The 19,827-nt window shown below is 31.6% G+C and overlaps 3 protein-coding genes across 4 annotated transcripts; 2 read left to right on the forward strand and 1 right to left on the reverse strand.

Annotated features, from left to right (window-relative positions):
• Positions 1-10,329: 10,329 nt before the first annotated feature.
• On the forward strand, positions 10,330-11,792 carry LOC107638210 (protein FLOWERING LOCUS T-like). The gene is made up of 4 exons (XM_016341379.3): positions 10,330-10,620; positions 10,705-10,766; positions 10,934-10,974; positions 11,311-11,792. The coding sequence occupies exons 1-4, from the start codon at positions 10,330-10,332 to the stop codon at positions 11,538-11,540; spliced, it is 624 nt and encodes a 207-aa protein (XP_016196865.2). The 3' UTR covers positions 11,541-11,792.
• Positions 11,793-12,300: 508 nt separating this feature from the next.
• On the reverse strand, positions 12,301-14,443 carry LOC107635752 (FKBP-like peptidyl-prolyl cis-trans isomerase family protein). 2 transcript variants are annotated; one of them, XM_016339315.3, is made up of 8 exons: positions 14,165-14,443; positions 13,989-14,074; positions 13,859-13,909; positions 13,700-13,780; positions 13,123-13,223; positions 12,931-13,006; positions 12,748-12,867; positions 12,301-12,648 (listed from the first exon to the last, which is right to left on the reverse strand). In XM_016339315.3, the coding sequence occupies exons 1-7, from the start codon at positions 14,367-14,369 to the stop codon at positions 12,772-12,774; spliced, it is 696 nt and encodes a 231-aa protein (XP_016194801.1). In that variant the 5' UTR covers positions 14,370-14,443; the 3' UTR covers positions 12,301-12,648; positions 12,748-12,771. The 2 variants fall into 2 exon arrangements, with proteins under 2 accessions (XP_016194801.1, XP_016194802.1); XM_016339316.3 differs by having other exon boundaries at positions 14,222-14,423.
• A 1,820-nt stretch (positions 14,444-16,263) lies between these two features.
• Positions 16,264-19,547, forward strand: TRA2 (Aldolase-type TIM barrel family protein). The gene is made up of 7 exons (XM_088485253.1): positions 16,264-16,717; positions 17,248-17,419; positions 17,551-17,600; positions 17,944-18,244; positions 18,491-18,679; positions 18,771-18,953; positions 19,136-19,547. Exons 1-7 carry the CDS (start codon positions 16,545-16,547, stop codon positions 19,376-19,378), a joined length of 1,311 nt encoding a protein of 436 aa, XP_088341379.1. The 5' UTR covers positions 16,264-16,544; the 3' UTR covers positions 19,379-19,547.
• The last annotated feature ends 280 nt before the right edge of the window (positions 19,548-19,827 follow it).

Here is a 19,827-nt window from a genome sequence, read left to right on the forward strand (position 1 = left end):
GTATCTATTCTTTTTTCAATAAATTTATATACTCGATCGCGATCTTTTTGTGTCCTAAATACAAGTAGATCCAAACACTGCCTAATAAGACTAAAGTACTTTCACATGGAAATTGATCTCTATTCTCTATCTGCACCCCAACACGACAAATATCTTTGCAAGACCACAATAATATTATTGTTCCACAGAACCGATCCATCTACAACTCATTGGGACCACTATCAATGTCTATATGCCTTTTCTATTTATTTTCTTGTAGAGATTAGACTCCTTAATAAATGTTTAACAGTAGGGATTTACATGGTCCGACCCGATTCGAACACTTTATTAAGAGTTAATTTAGTGTGATTTTATCGGGTCTAGAGTCAGGTGAGAGTCTAAAAAATAGACCCGATCATTATTTTGGGTCGGGTTCGAGCCATAGCTTGAGTCGCCCGAACTCGGTCCGGTGACCCGGTTATTATACACAATTAATATTTTATGTTATTAGTGATGGATGATGGCTATTCTTATGTGGAATTTAAATATTGTAAATCTTAATATTTTGTGTTATTAGTCATTATAAGATTATAAGTTAATATTTTATGTTTAAAATGCATAAGATTTTAGACTAATGCATAATATTGCGTTATTTGTATTGATTTAAATATTTGGTGTTATTCGACAATATTAGTATTGATTATGGTTATACTTTAATTTTAGAGAATGGTTGGTTCTTGTTATATTTTTTTAAGTGAATTTTATTATGTGAATTGTGAAATAATTGTTGGAGATTAGGTGATTTTTACATGCTAAAAACCCGGTTTTTACCCGATTTTCACCCGATCCAAAGGTACGTAGGTTTCATCGGGTCTAGAATCGGATTAAGGTCTAAAAATTAGACTCGGTTTATATTTCGAGTCGCATCTGGATTAAACTAAACCCGGTGTGGCCCGGCCCATGTACACTCCTATTTATTTTATTTATTTATTTATTTATTTATTTTACCAAAGATAGGAGATTCGAATCCGCAACTTCTTAATTGAGTATGGAAAGACTATGCCATTTGAACTATTACTCATTAACAAAAATTTGGAAAGATATGAGAGGTACACTCCTATTTAACAGTAATCTAATTCATACACATACATCCTGATATATATATAGGATCAGGAACACATACATATTTAAAGGAATAATTTACATGGTTCGGTACAGTTTAATTTTGTTTCATTATGGGACGAAGAGAGTTTTAGAAATTCATTGTAATTTTAGAATATTCACACAAGGTACTTTATATGGATGTTGGCTTATCTTTGGAGCGGTAAGTGTCGTTCACTCGTTCTGATATTGGAATACTTCTGTTTCGTGAAATTTAGATCTGATTTGTGCAAAACATATATAGTTATATATAACGAAGGTATTTACAAAATTGATTAATTAATATTATTAATATTATTGATATTATTATTAATATTATTATTAATATTAATAAATAGTTATTAATTGTTTAGTATTATTTGGTTGAAAGGATACAATTTTTTAAAGATTGTGTATATTCAAAATATTGTGTTTATTGATTAAAGGGATACAATTCTTTAAGAATTGTGTATATTCAAAATATTATATTTATTGGCAATAGAAAAGACACAACCATTTATATACGTAACTAATCATAATTGCTACGTGCAATATGTATAAATAAGTCCTTGTTCACTATTTCAGAGATACAAGTACTAAGTGTACATTTTAATCAACTATTAAGAGATTTTCTTTGTTCAAGAGAGTTGAGAATTTTTTACTATTGCTAATTAAGAAATTTTTAGGTTTCATTGTATCCTGGAAGAGTATTGTCATTAACCCTATAACAACTAAATGTGGGGACAAATATCTCTCTAAAGAAAGCGATCTAATCGTGCCTTGAAACCACTACACAAATATAAGATTTTGTCATCTTCTCATACCATATACCCAACAATTTTAGAGAGATATTAATTGAAGATAGCACAAGATCAAAACACCACGTTCAAGGTCATGAATCAAGAGTTTGTCAAGTTAGATCGCTTAGATGGAACAAACTTCAATCGTTGGAAGGACAAAATGATGTTTCTTCTTTCAGTTCTCAATCTTGCATATGTGATTGACCCAAAGACTATACCAATTGCCAATGCTGCTGAAAAATTTCACACTGGAAGAGGAAGAAGAGATTGTTCAATTGAAGAAGAAATGTGATGAAGATACTTTTGCATGTTGAGGTCATATGTTAATTCAATCACCATTGGAGATTTGGAAATCTTTGGAAGAAAAGTACAATACTAAACGACAAGGAACAGATAAGTTTATTATGATAAAATATTTCGAATTTATTATGAATGATACTATGCCTGTTATAGATCAAATTCACGAATTACAAATTCTTGTAAGTAGACTTCGTGATCTATAAGTGGTGATCCCTGAATCACTGCAAGGTGAAGAATATTTTTCTCTTCTAATGAATTTGATCACTTTTGTGAATTACATAGTATTGTGCATCAATCTTCCGCTCCATATACTCTGCAACAAAATGGTTTGGTAGAAAGAAAAAACCGTACCTTAATGGATATGGTTAATTCAATGTTACTAAATGCAAAATTGGCTTATAATTTATGGGTGAAGCATTATTGACATCATGTGATATCCATAATAGGATACCATCAAGACATAGAAATGTTTCTCCTTATGAAATTTGGAAAGGAAGGAAACATAATTTAAATTATCTTAAAGTGTGGGGTGTTTTGCCTTTTATCGAGTTTCTGATCAAAAGAGAACCAAATTGGGGTCAAGAGTCATAAAAGACACTTTTATAGGATATGCTCAAAATTCTAAAGTATATAAATATTAGACTTAGTGTCTAATGTAGTTGTTGAATCAAGAGAGGTAGAATTTATTGAAAATAAATTTATCAATTATTCAACTTCTAATTTAGAATATCCCCAAAATGATACTAATGTTTCACAATAAATTTATATGGAGCAACCGGAAGGAGAAATGAAAAGAAAGTTTGCAAATTAATTAAGTCTTTGTATGGGCTAAAACAAGCGCCTAAAGAATGGCATGAGAAGTTTGATTCAGTGGTGTTATCAAATGGCTTCTCACATAATAATGCGGATAAATGTATTTATTCAAAATTTACTAAAGATTATGGAGTAATCATTTGTTTATATGTTGATGATATGTTAATCATCGGAACAAATTTAGAAGGAATTCGTATAACGAAGGAGTATCTAACTTCTAAATTCAAGATAAAGGATTTGAATGAAGTTAATACAATATTAGGCATAAAGATGCATAAGAATGAAGTTGGCTTTACTTTAAGTCAATCTGATTATATCAAAAAGGTATTGGAAAAGTTTGATCATCTCACAATTAAAGAATCCAATACACCTTATGATCCTAATTTTAAATTAGAAGAAAACATAGGAAGACCTATAGCACAATTAAAATATACTAGTGCTATAGGAAGTTTAATGTATGCAATGCATTGTACTAGACCTGATATAGCATTTGCGGTGTGTAAATTATCAAGGTTTACAGGAAAGCCTAGCAATCAACACTGAAAAGCTATAACAAGAGTTCTTGGTTATCTTAAGAAAATCATATACTTGGGATTACATTATAGTGATTATCCCGCAGTTTTAGAAGGTTATTCCGACGCAAGTTGGATTACAAATCTTAGTGATAACAAATCTACTTCAAGATGAATTTTCACCATAGGTGGTGGAGTAATAAGTTGGGTCTCAAAGAAACAAACATGTATTACACATTCTACTATGGAGGCTGGGTTTATAGCTTTATCAGCCGCAGGTAAAGAAGAGGAATGATTAAGAAATTTGTTATATGATATAAAGCTGTGCAGACGACAGCCATTTCAATCTTCTGTGATAGTGAATCAACCATGTCTCGAGCATATAATAAGATTTATAATGAAAAGTCTAGACATATAAGCTTGAGCCATGAATTTGTGAGGCAACTAATAGATGATGGTGTAATTACCATCACTTATGTAAGATCTCAAGGAAATTTTGCAAACCCTTTGACTAAAGTTTTGTCAAGGGATAAAATCAAAGAGACTACTGCTAAAATGGTATTAAAACCTATTATTGCTAAATGATGGGAATCTAACCTTATTCTAGTAGACCACTAGTTTCAAGGTTTAATGGGTAATAACAAGTTATTTAGCAATTAGAGCACTAAGGTATAGGATTTAGTACTATTTACAATAAATTAGGAGGGTGAGTTTAAACTCTTAATGGAATGATAATATTATCTATCAAAAGATTCCACCTATATGAATATAAGAGTGGTGCCACCCTAATCGAGAATTTTAGAGGTTTTATTCTCGTAAATATTCATGAAACCAGGATGAGCACAAGTCCATATAAGTGCTTAAAATTGTAAACTCTTGAACTTTGAGGGTATAAGTAATGTGTGTGATTTTTGGTACTAGCATATGGAGTATAGGTTTAATCGATTAGACACCTATTATTTCGTTAGAACTTTAAAATTTACACTAAAAGAATATTTAATCTTAGTGACACATTCTTTATGCATATACTTGTATGACATTTAAATTTTGTAAATAGTGGGGGATTGAAGGGTATTTACAAATTTGATTAATTAATATTATTAATATTATTGATATTATTATTAATATTATTATTAATATTAATAAACGGTTACTAACTGTTTAGTACCATTTGGTTGAAGGGACACAACCTTTTAAGAATTGTGTATATTCAAAACATTGTGTCTATTGGCTAAAGGCCAGAGACACAACTCTTTAAGAATTGTGTATGTTCAAAACATTGTATCTATTGGCAATAGAAAAGACACAACCATTTATATACGTAACTAATCATAATTGCTATGTGCAATATGTATAAATAAGTCCTTACCCACTATTTCAGAGATACAAGTACTAAGTGTACATTTTAATCAACTATTAAGAGATTTTCTTTGTTCAAAAGAGTTGAGAATTTCTTATTATTGCTAATTAAGAAATTCTTAGGTTTCATTGTATCTTGGGAGAATATTGTCATCAACCCTATAGCAACTAAGTGTGGAGACAAATATCTCTCTAAAAAAAGCGATCTAATCGTGCTTTAAAATCACTACACAAATATAAGATTTTGTCATATTCTCATACTATATACCCAACATATAATATCTCATTTAAGAAAGAATTCATTTTTTTCTTCCCTTATTTTTTCAGGTTTCTTTCTTTTTAATCTTCTATTCTTCTTCCTGAATATGACTTAATGCACTATCTCAAAAAATGTTGATGTTGCAACTTGCAAGTATGAGGAATAGTAATTGATATATAAATCAGAAATAATAATACCAAAAAATTAAAAAAGTATGTATTATAGTTGTCTATGATAAATATGTTGTTTACAAATTAAAAACATGATTATATATATAAATAGAAAAATATAAATTTTGTTTATATATAATATCTTTAAGAAGAATAATAAAAATATAAGAAGGGCAATGAATTGTGAAGGGAAAAAAAATGAATGAAAGAAAAATAACTCTGGAATTGGAATTGCTTGTTATATATATAGTTTTGCTAAATTTGTTCTAAACATGTGGATGAAAAGCTTGGAATTCGGTGCAATTTTGGTGTATTATATATTCTGCCAGATTCAGAATATTCTCAAATCAAAACTATCGTCATTATTTTTATGTTGGAATGGCACATTGCATGAAATTGTGTTTAATATATGACCATCACTAGTGCCTTAAAAAACTTTGGATTCAATTGCACGCACTAAATTAGATCCTTCACTATTTATCAAATTCACACACAATTTCATTATTTATATTATGATTGTGATTGATTAGTAATTATTTAAATTTTATTTTTTTAAAATATAAAATTAATAATTATTAATTACAGTTGGTTAAAATTAACTGGTTAGGAACTGTTTTTTTATACTCTTTCAAAATAATTACACTCTACATTTTTGTTAAAAGATCTTGGGGATCTAAGTTTTTTCGTGTGCATTGAGGCAATCGAGCATTCTAATAAGAGGAGTGCTAAGGGCAACAATTTTTGTGTTTTATAACCATTAATTGGTCATCAATAGTGTTTTTAATGGTGTGAAATTAAATTCAATAGTGTGGGATCATTTAAATTTTTTTTTATGGTTAAATGCTGGCCAAATTTTAAAAAAATTGTTGATCCCTAGACTTTTCCTTCTAGTAATATAATATTTTTAAACCAATTAAAATACTAGATATTTCATTCTTAGTCAACAAGCTCAGCTAATTCATGATAATTCTCAGCACTAAACATTGGATTGCAGCCAAGCGTGTATTGAGATACTTGGCAGGTACATTAGATTTAAAAAAAAAAAAAAAAAACATTTTTTGATAGGCAAATCATATTACTTTTTTTTTTTTGGTTGATACAGAGAATCTAGCTAATAATGAGAATCACTGTGATATAGCAACGAAAAGAAGCACACGATGAGGTATTTAAGTGCAATTTAAGACATTGGTATGGAGAGAATATTGCTTTACTGAATGTGTGAATGTATGCTACTTACATAATGCTTACACTAAACCAGATTACTATTTATAGTAGTAACTATAACTACCTAACGGCTATAAACCAATATAACTAACATAACCGTCACTATGTCAGCCACATCTTCAGGAAGGCCAACTTCCCACAATTACTGTTAGTTCTTTTTGTGTTTTGGGCCTTTGGCCCGTCTCATGTCAAAAAAAAAAAAAGAAGAAAACTCCTTTTAAATTTAAGTGAGAAAGTAATTGAGACTTTAGTTCAAGTGATAAATTATGTGTCTCTTAATGTGTTGTATATCGATTTGAACTTGTGAAAATCAAGTAGTAAATAAGAACCCTTAAGTGTTCGGTATGTGAGTGTGTAATGTGAGTGAATTTGTGATGTAAATATGTAATACATAAAATTAAAGGCTATTCAATCAAATTAACAAAAAAAAAAAAAAAAATTTCCTTAGGTAGAAAGCTCCATACTCTAGCTTTGCTTTTGAATTTATCAAAAACCTCACGAAAATTGGTTTAGTTAAAGTGTCAATAGTTTGGTCTTGAGTAAGGATGTGAACCATCTATAATAGCCTTTGATTCACCATCTCTGAAAGGAGATGTAAGGTCAATTCCAAATATTTACATTTGCCATGTAAGATTGGATTGGCAATTAACTAACACGCACTAAGATCGTCACAATATATGGTGGACATCATTTTTTGAGATATCTATAACTGCCGGATAAAAATAATTTCAGTAATAATGCAGAAGTCAAAGATTAATACTCTACTTTTGTATTGTTTCTACTAATTTTGCTTTGCTTATGACTTCTTTTCTGTGAGATGAGATTTGTATCAAAATACATGTAATAATCTGTGATGGATTTGTGATAATCTATATCTCCAGTCCAATCTGTATCTGCAGAAAAAAAGAATTCAAGATGTGCATTTAGAAAAAAAATTAATCATTTATTTATTATATCTTTGATAAAATACAGAATTTGTTTTACAATTATTTAGCATGGTCGAATATAATTATATATACAAACTAAACGACTTTTTTAATACTATAACAAACTCTAAAAAATTAAATAATATAACTTAGAATCTCCAAAAGATTCAAAATAATCGAAATGCAATTTTAGAGAAGTTATCCCCAGTGTTGCCGTAGGATTATTAGAAGCCAACATTTCTGCTTAGTTCAAAATTTTAGTAGCATATTTTTATGAAAAATTTTAGAAAATCATTAGAATTTATAATATTTTTGTCATTATTTTTATCTATCAATTTTATTTTTTTAGTTTAGTAATTTAATAATATATTTTAACCTATATTTTTAAATATTAATAATTAACTGTTAATAAAAAATAATAAATTATAATAGTCTTTTATCATTTTTATTGGATAAAAAAATTGGTGACATCACTTAAACTTGTAAAACTCCAGACTAAATAATTTTTTTTTATCATGAGTTACAACACTAATAATAATAAGCAATAAGAATTAAGATCACGTGTAGGAAGGCAACTTGAGTAGTTGGCTAATTGGATAATGGACGGCGCATGGCCAATCCAACCTTAACAATAGTAATACAAAACAAAAACAGTTCTATACCATGCACCCATATTAAATCCATCATATTAGTATGTTTTAAAACTTAACTTCTAAATCTCTCATTATTTAAATTATATTAAAGTATATATATTAAAATTATATAAAATAATATATAAATATATATTATACTTAATTTGGTACTATTTTTTATACTAAAACAATCTTACCAACTGAAACGCCAATGAGTAATAGCTTAAATGGCATAGTCTTCCCATACTCAATTAAGAGGTTACAGGTTCGCGTCTCCTATCTTTCATAAAAAAAAAAAAAAATCTTACCAACTGAAACTACTTACGAGAATAAGAATCTCTATCCCTAAAGAAAAGAAAAAGATAAAGTGGTGTTGCCCAACAACTGTACGTGTTTGCTGCTTTCACCCCAATTTCAAACTGAATATAAATTGATAAAAAAAAAAAAAAAAACTTATCATATATACAAAAATTAATTAAACAATATAAATATCATTTCTTTTTCAAACTTTCAAGTTGCAACACACATACAACACTATTGTGGCCCTAACCGCCGCTACATACACCTTTCCTTTCCCTTTCATTTTCATCTCGTATTGTAAACTACTCCGAAGTCACGAATAATGAATATTTGCACCAAACAATGAACAGAAGAAGCTCACGAAAGAAATGAAGCTTCTATTATATTATTCGAGTTACTGTCGTTTGTCAACAACGCAACTTAACTACCACTGGTTGCTAATATATGTAATTGGATTTAGTTGATATAAGAGAAGAGGGTCCTCATGAGTTCACGTGAACAATATCCCACTTGGAGGTGCCTAATTCATAGCTAGTACCAAAGATAAATCGAAAAAGAGATATTGATGCCATGCCATTGCCATGCCATGCGCCACCCCCCAAGGAATCCAGAATCCGCCTCCTCCACCTTTTATCTTCTAACAACTGTTACTTATTCTATCTGACATTGACAATGCATGTATCCACATCCCTTTCTCTTCTTTTTCATCTAATTATTATTCCGAACACTTAATTTATTTATCCCATAGGAAACTAATAACAATACAACTAATGGTTACTTTTCTGCTTCTTTGCTTGTTGCTATTATAGCCATAGGGATACTCCAGCTCCGGTTGACATACAATCTAACGATAAAACAGAATCTTTATTAACACGACTGTTTCATTTTAGTATAGCTAAATTCTTGTATGTCTCCCAAGTTTTTTTTTAAATAGAGAAAGTCTATGGATCAATATTTTTGTTGAAATTTGGCCAGCACTTAACCATAAAAAAATAATTAATCCTACATCATTCAAAATATTGATGATGGTTAATTGATAACTAAACATTATAAATTCTGCTGGCTCCCTAGCACTCTTTTTTTTATACCATGTCTATAAAAAAAATAACTATTAAATTAAATATTCTTATAAAATATATATATATTATAATTTAAAATACATATTATATTTTAATTCAACAATACATACATATATTTATACACAAATATATAGGGATTAATTAAGTAGTAGAACCTGAAGAAAATGAATAATAGAAATGATATGTTGAGGATTTTTCTTTCTTTGAGAGGAAGTAACTTCTCTTATTATTATGAAAGGATTACATAATAGTTAAGTGTAATTTATAAATTATATAACTATTTATATATTTTTATTTATCAACTTAAATGTTTAGAGTAAATAATTTTATGACATTATATGGTTTTTTTTGTCTTTAATCTTATAAAACAAAGCGTACCACTTAAGGTAAACGTCACGCTAAATTTTAATAATAATAAGTTGATAATATTATATATATATATATATATATATATATATATATATATATATATATATATATATATATATATATCAATTTTTTATGTCTTAAAAGTTAGCTTATATTAAGGGTATACTTGTTAAATACTTGCCATAAAAAGAAATTCAACTTTTGTTTGCTTCAATTTTCCTTTTATTGCAGGTGGTCTTAAATACTTGCCATAAAAGAATCTTTATTACCATACACAAAAAATGTGCAATTAACGTAGCCGTTATAGTCTAGCACTTTGGAGATACTCTACTTTGACATGCACTAACCTTGTCCTTACTCTTTTTCTTTTTTTTTTTTCCCTCAAAGAATCCGGGAAAAATCGAAATTATCATTGCACAATGACATTTTGGTTAAAGACACACAGAGCAGGACATATATAAATAGGGATGGGGATATGCATCATAGCTAGGAAGTGCAAATTAAAACCAAAAGAAAATCGTGAGGAGAGTGTTATTAGTATAAGAAAACATATTGTAATGCCTAGGTCAACGAACCCTCTAGTTATTTCACGTGTAGTAGGAGATGTTTTGGAGCCATTCACAAGTTCTGTGGGTATGAGGATTGTCTATGAAGGTAACGTTGAAGTTGTTAACTGTTCCGAGCTCAAGCCATCCCAAATTATCAACCAACCAAGAGTTGACGTTGGTGGAGATGATCTTAGAACCCTTTACACTCTGGTATATTTTTATTCACTTGTCACCATGCATTATTTTATTTATTTCTAAACAATTTTATTACTTATTGATTTTTGCACTTTTCAGATCCTTGTGGACCCAGATGCACCTAGCCCAGGTGATCCAAATATGAGAGAATATTTGCACTGGTAAGTGCGTGCTTCATTTATTCCCCTCCCTCGTTATGCATGGCTATTAATTACTCTACAAGCTATCCCAAAATTAGTTTCATCTTATTTCACACTTATGTGGAATTTATTATATATATAAATAAATAATAATTGACATAACCTTTTTCTTCTAATATTGATCCCAGGATGGTAACAAATATTCCCGCAACAACAGGGGCAACCTATGGTAAGTACACTACATACATACCATTGTAATTGATATATAGTTTACTAATTGAATCCTGATAGGGAGCCAATGGAATATTTGTACAATGAACATCACCTACACTATCCAGAATAACCATCCGGATACTAGGAATAATAAACATCTCATTCCAAAAGTTTAAACTAATTTTGGGGTTCACTAAAAATCGAACTACTGACCTTTCGAATCTAGAACTCTAATATCATATCATGATACTACTCATCCCAAAAAGATAAACAAATATTCCATTCGCTCCCTGTACTTTCTCTTACTAATTTACTTTATGTTACCTAACGTACTAATTATAATGGTGTGTAGGAGAAGAGGTTGTGGCGTATGAGAATCCACGACCCGTAGTAGGGATTCATCGCTTGGTGTTTGTGCTGTTTCGGCAAATGGGGAGGCAAACTATATATGCTCCGGGATGGCGGCAAAGCTTCAACACCAGAGACTTTGCAGAGCTTTACAACCTGGGATCACCCGTTGCTGCCATATTTTTCAACTGCAAACGAGAAAACTCTCCTACTGGATCTTCAAGGAGGAGATAATAATAATATATACCATCATGCATCCATCTATCAGCTCCTTTAATTAACTACGCTCATCAACATGCGCACGTGCGGAAGGGTACTACTACTAATTAAGTACATTCCTCATGGATTGCCATAATAATAGTTGGTCCTTTTGTGACACTGCTAGCTATGCTAGTTGCTGTCGTCCCTCGACGACTCTATATAGATTAATATGTTCTTCATACATGCACTTCCTTCATAATGATAAGATGGATCTCTTTCATATAAGTACTTGCACTACTTTTACTAAGTAATATTTCAAGCAAACAAAAAATATATTTTACCAATATTTATTCGGCAAAAAAGTTTGGGTATACATACACTCTACCAGGCCTATGAATAATAATTAATATAAACATACATCTTAAATATAAGTTCATGAAACGTAATTTTATTGTGTTAAATTTGTATTTATATGCAAAAACTTGTCATATTATTAGTAGCTATATATTTATTTGTTCGACACCATGGCGAATTGGCAATCATTGCTTTATCACCATTGTATGAGTGGAAATTTCTATTTGATTTTTGTTTTCAATTTTATAACACAATGTCAATGGGATTTTAGAAGTTGACATGAGACAACAACTCATCAATCATGAAATATCTAATTGTCCACTCTCATTTCAAACTCAAAGATAAATCAATATTGATTTTGATTTCTTCATAGTGATCATTATAAGTGTATAATAAAAGTATGTCAAGTAGAAAATAAAAGCAAAGAGAAGGAACATACTATAGTTGGGCCCTTGACAGGCTTTTCGACCATAATACCATTAATCAAAGTTCGTTTACAAGTCAACCGAAGTGGCAGGCTTCGTCAATAACATTCATAGCACATCTTGGACTCCAATCCAGATGGTTTCTAAGTGGCCCAATCCGATTCAAGAAAAAAAAAACACGGAGATGATTGCGGCTTTTGAGAGTAAAGTAGCTAGGGAAGAAAATCAAGATATGATGATGGGCAGGGTAAGTGTAACTCTATTTGCAATAACTCAAATTAAAAGAATAAATAGTAGTATATCCACCCGCACGATCCTTTCCAAGTTTAGTTGAATGCCGCACTAAATCCCAATGCTGTAGTCTGCAGTGACAGGAATGGAATCAGGGATGAGAGCAATATAAATAGTGTGTTTCATATCCTTTAATTAAGAAAGTTAGTTGTATTGTGAGAGAAAGAAACCTGAATGCAGAAGAAACAGAGAAATCAGGTAGGTATAATCTTGAGGAGCTCAATGTCAAACAAGAGAGTCTTGTCTATGAGGCCTTGGTTTCTTAGCACAAAATCCAAGGCTCGTTGGCCCTGCAATTGCATCATGATGAGAGTTGAGAGAGATGGAGATTGATCAAGTGAAGTGAGTATTACCGAGAATGTTGTTGGTCTTGGCCCACTCTTGTTGAAATCATTATCAGGGTATCCAAGCTCCGGGGGTACAATTATCCTGCAAGATTTGAACATGTAGAGCTAGCTAGCTAGAATAAAATAATAATGCCCTGCCACTGGGCTTGCTTTATATTATACAGAAGCTGAGGTACATGTTAAGAGAAAAGCAAGCACCTTCTGATGCCTCCCAGAGCCATGCCTGAAACAGCCTCTTCAAAAGCCGGTATGACCTCTTGATATCCTATTCTGAATTTGAAGAAGTCCTTCTCATCACCCTGCAACAACACTCAACTTAGTCAGTCTTGCGTAGAGAAAGTCTAGGGGGCAATAGCTTTATTAAAATTTGGCCCGCATTTATCCAGTAAAAGAAAAATAAGCAATCCTACACCATTAGATGTAATTTCACACCATTAAAAATACTAATGATGACTACAAATTTCCAAAAATAGGAGACTCGAACCCGCAACCTCTTAATTGAGTATGAGAAGTCTAGCATAGACTCCTGCTAGACTCCTCATACTCAATTAAGAGGTTGCGGGCCTATCTTTCCAAATTTTGGCCAATGAATAATAGCTCAAATGACACAGTCTCCCCATACTCAATTAAGAGGTTGCGGGTTTGAGTCTCCTATCTTTGGTTAAAAAAGAAAAAATAATGAGTACAAATTACAAAACTTGCTGATCCCTTAGCACTTCTCGTCTTGCATAGAACAATTCAATTGATTTGATTTGATTTTATTTTATTTTATTACCTCAAAGGAACCTCCCTTAGTTTTGTTGCGGGCTTCAAATATGCGTCCATAATAACCTATGGTGTACCCATCCCAGTCCACCTGAATTGAATTGAATTGAATTAAAAGCAGAAGAGAAGAGAAGTGAGGAATAATGGAGAAGATTGGAGTATCAATTACCACAACCGTGTCACCCTTGTTGGGTTTGGGGCCATATCCTGGTCGCAAGTCCTGCATTCTTTATAGATCCATCATGTGATGCAACGACTAATAAAAAGTTAGGAAAGTAGAGGAATTTGTAAGTGTGCACCTTAAACTGGAGTCCGGATTCAGTTTCAGTGTAGTCCGGATAGCGCATTTTGGTCTTGCCATAATCCTTCCCTCTAAGTGCTGGCACTGCACCAGGACAAATCTCATTAGGTATTGGGAAATTGGGGGTAAATAGGGAAAATCGCAAGACAGTTAGTTAGTTAGTTAGTTACATACTATCAGCATATTCAGCTGCAACCGCGATTGAATTCTTGCACAAGGAGAAGCAGCTACCTGCAATTATGGCAACGGACGACACAAGCATCTTTCTTCGCTCTACATCTATGGAACAAGAAGACGGCTCCTGAACTTCAGACTTCTTTGCTGCGGATAGGGAAAGGCAAACAGAAGAAGATATCGACAATATTGAAGCCATAACCATTACTAACTAACTCCCCCGCCCCCTTGTTATGTCACTGGATAATGTGTCCCCCTTTACTCAACCCCAATCACATCTTTTCCCTCACTAGATTTATTTTATTTTTGAAAATTTTTAAGTAATTAATATTTTTTATATATATAAATTAATATTGGTAAATTTTTTAATTTTTTTATTAAAAAATATAAAAATATTACATATAAATAAAAATTAAATATCAAATTATTTATCAAGTATTTTATATAAATACATATGATATTTTAAATATACATTTTATATTTTAATATTTATTTTATAAAAAATAACAGATTTAATAAATATTTTTATATACATGTAATATATAAATATTAAAAATATTATTTTCTAGTTTCTTTTTAACTTAAAATTCATTTATCATATATTATTATATAAAAATATTATATATATAATTACTAAATTTATTATTATTATTATTATTATTATTATTATTATTATTATTATTGTTGTTGTTGTTGTTGTTGTTGTTGTTGTTGTTGTTGTTGTAACTCAAATAATCCAAGCCTGCTAAATGGAAATGGAATCAAACCAAATCCAAAACAAATCTAAAGGAAAAATAACCTTAAACTTTGCTAAGTTTACTTTAGGTGTTGGTAAGACGAGAGAGAAGTTCACTTTTTTATTCAAGCACCAAAGAAAAAGAAAAAAGAAATTTAATAAAAAAAGTTAATGCCAAATCAAAAAACATGTTAAGTAAATTCAAAAGTTATAGTTAATTTATTTTTATTTGTATGTAATTTAATTGCTTTACATTTTTTTTATTATCATTTTAGATAAGATAAAAAGTGGTAGTTAAATTTTTTCTGCGATAAATCAATGACTTACATTGTTTATTGGAGTCAAAACACAATTTTAAGAGTGTGGATTTAGGAACCTCACTGAATAAACAATTTGCTGCTGCAATCATCTCCTTGGTTAAATCTAAATCAGATTTTAAATTTTTAATTTTGTGGTCTGAATTAAGGAAGTAAAAGAGATTACAATTGGTTCGGATCAAGAAGTTGATCTTGAAAAAGAAACCCTAGCTGTAACTCAAGTAAGATACAAAAATGAAAATGATTCTCATTTTAGTTGAAGGAAAGAGAATTAGTATCTGAATTTCATTGAGAACTTTTTTGTGAGAATTTAATGTTTTGTATAATATTTTTACATCAAAAAAATATTTTATTAAGATAGAGAGTTACATGCTAAATCTGGTTCAACTTATAACGTAAAAGCTGAAATTCATCATCTCATTTATGATTTATTGTTTATATTTTTGTTTCAATGTTATATCTTTGTTTGTGTTTATTATATGGTAAAAGGCAAAAGAAAGGAACATTAAAAAAAATTATTGAAAAAAAATTATTAAAAAAAACTACTGAAAAAAAAGACCGATAAAAACACTTGAGAGTTATTATTATTATTATTATTATTATTATTATTATTATTATTATTGTGGTCGTCCACCTCGTCGTGGTCTTCTATGGTTTCGCTTTGCTTAGTTTACAAACATATAGGTATATAACTATGATATCTTATTATTTATAAAAAATACTAGTAATCAATATTTTCAATAAGAGAATAGTAAAGTATTTTTCTAAAGTTACTTTAAGCTAATATAAGGTACATCTTTAATTTGCAAAGATAATACTAAAAAATTTTCTGTCTGCAACAGAATTAATTGTCTAAAATTTTGATTGAAAAATGTTAAAAAATTATTAAAATTTATTATTATTATTTTTAATTATTATTTTAATTTTTGTAATTTAATAATCTATAATATATTTTAATTTATATTTTTAAATATTAATAATTAATTAATAGTAAAAAATAATAGATTCCGAAACATTTGATCTGTCGCTTATTTTGTTGTAGGAATAGATTTCATGATGAATTGACAGAGAGGAGATAAGGACACGGCTGCTAAAACGACTAGTGAATTGGCGGTTTTAACCCCAAGGCTCGCACTATTGTTGCAGGTGAGGCTGGCTTTCCGGTCAACTGAAAAGCCGCACCTACTCTGTTGTCACCAACTCATATGTTAATATTTTTCTAATATATAAAAAAATCGATCACCATCAGCATCACCCACCATTCTCATTTCTCTGTACGAAAGAAAGAGAGAACGAGTTTTGTTTTGTTATTCCCAAAGGAAAAGAAATGGCTTCCGTTTCAAAGCTTTCAACGCCGAATCCAGCAGCGTCCTTGGCAGATGCGATCCGCTCCAGATCTTCTTCTCCCAAATGCTTCCTCGCTTTTCACGATCGCAGAAGAACCTCGTCCGTTGCCTCCCTCCGAATTCGTCAATCTCCCAATCTCAATACCCCTTTGCTGTCAGTCTCTCTCTCTCTCTCTCTCTCTCTCTCTCTCTCTCTCTCTCATGCAGCGTTTATTATTTCTATTTTCCCTCCCCTCTTTGATTTGCATAAGCCCTGAAATCGAACAGAACTGCTATGGTCATCGTAACTATCGAAGAAACCTGTAGTAAGGGTTAGGCAGCTTAAGTAAAAGAAATAGAATACCAAATGCAGCTTGTTAGATTGAATGTAGTAGTCGTCCTTATACTTGTCTGAATTTTCTTGTTTGGTGCATGTATTACATAGATTATATGATTATATATTTCTCCGTATTAAATAAGTGATTTTTCCTTAAGATGTTTTCAAATTTATTACTTTATACATGTAATATATAGAAAAATAAGCCCTTCACTCCATACTTATATATTTCTAGGATAGGATTGAGTTAATGATGAACATAAAAAGATTCAATGTATACTCTATGGAAAATCAATGTAATCAATTAATAAAAAGAGCTGGTCAGCTGGCACATTCATTCTAATATGATTGTGCTGTATGTGTGACAGAGTTAGATGCTCCCACACTGATGGAAATGGAAGTGTTGCAAAGAGGACAACACTTCATGATCTCTATGAGAAAGAAGGCCAGAGTCCATGGTATGATAATCTCTGCCGTCCTGTTACCGATCTGCTTCCTCTTATAGCCAGTGGTGTCAGAGGCGTAACTAGCAACCCTGCGGTAAATTTTTTTTTTTCTATCATTCTCCATTTATGAAGATATTTTTCTCAGAATAACGATGCCTAAAAAAATTAGTACAGACTACATTTGACAGACACTCAGCATAACATGTTTGTCTATCTATGTTGCAGATCTTTCAGAAAGCTATCTCCTCCTCAAACGCTTACAATGATCAGTTCAGGTACGTCAAACTCTTCCGCTAAGTATTAATGGAATTTCTTCTATCATATGTGAGTTGCATTTTATTGGAGTAAAGCAAGGAAATTTAGCATAATAAACCCTGTTAACATTGCTCCTAAGTTTCTAATTTGATAGGAGGATTAGCTCTTCACTGCCTCAAGTGTACTGTTCGTTTAGCTGCTATGCTTATATTCTAATGGCTTTAGCATTACAAGGGAAAAAGTAAAAATAGAAAAAAGCAAATACGATTTATTTTTTCTCTTTTTTTTGGTCTGTAATTGCACTATGGTGAGCTATTTCATTTTCTGCTTATATAGCTAAATAGAAATTCCTCAATGACACAGGGAACTCGTGCAAGCAGGGAAGGACATTGAAAGTGCATATTGGGAACTTGTGGTGAAGGACATTCAAGATGCTTGCAAACTATTTGAACCGATTTATGACCAAACAGATGGCGGGGATGGCTATGTCTCTGTTGAAGTATCTCCTAAGCTTGCAGATGATACTAAGGGAACCATACAGGCTGCAAAATGGCTTCATAAAGTGGTTAATCGCCCCAACGTGTATATAAAAATTCCTGCCACAGCTCCTTGTATCCCTTCAATCAAGGAAGTCATTGCAAATGGGATAAGTGTGAATGTGACTGTAAGTTTATGCAATATCCTTCTATGTAGTTTGCAACTTAGGTTAATATCATAGAGTGTTATGGTATGCTATTCTAGGTTTGGTGTTTGGCTACATCATAAGTAATCCTAGGTATAAATTGTGCTGTTATTTTAATCTCACAATGGTTACAACTTACAACTGAGGAAATTGAAGTGCCATATGATTTGACTTCTTTCACAATGTGGCTGGAGTGTAAATTTAAGTTTCTGGCATTTATGTCTGCAGCTGATATTCTCGCTTGCAAGATATGAAGCTGTGATTGATGCTTACTTGGATGGTCTTGAGGCATCTGGCCTAAATGACCTCTCTAGAGTCACAAGTGTTGCCTCTTTCTTTGTCAGTCGAGTGGACACTCTAATTGACAAGATGCTTGAGAAAATTGGCACCCCTGAGGCTCTTAATCTACGTGGGAAGGTAACTGCTTATCATGCTGTTTCTGTTTGGATTTATTTTACCTCTGGATCTTACACAATGTGCTTATGCCTTGGTACATTGAATTTTATAGGCCGCAGTAGCCCAAGCAGCACTAGCCTATCAGCTCTACCAAAGGAAATTTTCTGGTCCAAGGTGGGAGGCTTTGGTTAAGAAGGGGGCAAAGAAGCAAAGGCTCCTCTGGGCATCAACCAGTGTCAAGAATCCTGCCTATCCCGACACCTTATATGTTGCTCCTCTCATTGGACCTGACACTGTAAGCTGTTGTTTTGTTAAGCATCTGCATGCTTATAGTTATGAACTTATGATGGACTTCTATTTTGGTCTTGATTGTTTTAACTTCCAACAGTATTTGAAATCAAAGTTCCCTAAACCTTGATCGGAATTTTTCTTTGTTGCATCTCATCATGATCAGAACATTACCTTGTTCCTTTCCAGGTATCAACCATGCCAGACCAAGCCCTTCAAGCATTCATTGATCATGGCACTGTATCGAGGACAATAGATTCGAATGCATCAGAAGCAGAAGGGGTGTACAATGCTCTGCAGAAGTTGGGTGTTGACTGGGGCTTCGTTGGCGACCAGCTTGAAGCAGAAGGGGTGGATTCCTTCAAGAAGAGCTTCGATAGCCTCCTGGATTCCCTGCAGGAGAAGGCAAACTCTTTAAAGTTGGTCAGCTGAAGTGTTGAGGATCCTGGTTAATGTCGCCCTAATGTATGTTGGCGTTTATGGATTAATAAAAGGCAGCAGCTGTGGCCGTCACCGGGGCCATGGCTTTGGCTTGCTTGCATCTGTAAATCTGCTTCTTGAAATCACTATAAAACGAAATTTCCGCTGCTTGTTCCTTTCAGATTTGAGTGTGTCATTTTTGTTTCTAAATTCTACTCTATTCTGCTCTATTCTGCTCATACTTGTAGTAATTTAAAATTTCATTAAAATCAATAAGAGTATTTGTTTAAATGGTAGTACCCGAAGGAGCCAACCTCTGTTTGCCGATGCACGGGATTAGAAATGATATTCAGTGTAATCTTACCCTATGGAAAATATTTTTATTAAATCACTTTGGGTTTTTATACTAGTAAAATTCCGTCGCACGACAAATATATAATATCATTTCCCCCGCCCCCCCC

The sequence above is a fragment of the Arachis ipaensis genome, chromosome B4, assembly GCF_059453495.1.
Source record: "Arachis ipaensis isolate K30076 ecotype BB chromosome B4, ASM5945349v1, whole genome shotgun sequence".
In the NCBI taxonomy this organism is placed as follows: Eukaryota; Viridiplantae; Streptophyta; class Magnoliopsida; order Fabales; family Fabaceae; genus Arachis; species Arachis ipaensis.

What these genes read in the sequence shown, in the direction of transcription:
- LOC107638210 (XM_016341379.3), top strand. Translation starts at nt 10,330, where the DNA reads ATGGGGATATGCATCATAGCTAGGAAGTGCAAATTAAAACCAAAAGAA. An exon ending in TTAGAACCCTTTACACTCTG is followed by an intron (nt 10,621 to 10,704) that starts GTATATTTTTAT and finishes TGCACTTTTCAG; the next exon opens with ATCCTTGTGGACCCAGATGC. An exon ending in AACAACAGGGGCAACCTATG is followed by an intron (nt 10,975 to 11,310) that starts GTAAGTACACTA and finishes AATGGTGTGTAG; the next exon opens with GAGAAGAGGTTGTGGCGTAT.
- LOC107635752 (XM_016339315.3), bottom strand. Translation starts at nt 14,369, where the DNA reads ATGGTTATGGCTTCAATATTGTCGATATCTTCTTCTGTTTGCCTTTCC. An exon ending in AATCCGGACTCCAGTTTAAG is followed by an intron (nt 13,910 to 13,988) that starts GTGCACACTTAC and finishes TAAAGAATGCAG; the next exon opens with GACTTGCGACCAGGATATGG. An exon ending in CAAGACCAACAACATTCTCG is followed by an intron (nt 12,868 to 12,930) that starts GTAATACTCACT and finishes ATGCAATTGCAG; the next exon opens with GGCCAACGAGCCTTGGATTT.
- TRA2 (XM_088485253.1), top strand. Translation starts at nt 16,545, where the DNA reads ATGGCTTCCGTTTCAAAGCTTTCAACGCCGAATCCAGCAGCGTCCTTG. An exon ending in GCTTACAATGATCAGTTCAG is followed by an intron (nt 17,601 to 17,943) that starts GTACGTCAAACT and finishes TCAATGACACAG; the next exon opens with GGAACTCGTGCAAGCAGGGA. An exon ending in CTCTCATTGGACCTGACACT is followed by an intron (nt 18,954 to 19,135) that starts GTAAGCTGTTGT and finishes GTTCCTTTCCAG; the next exon opens with GTATCAACCATGCCAGACCA.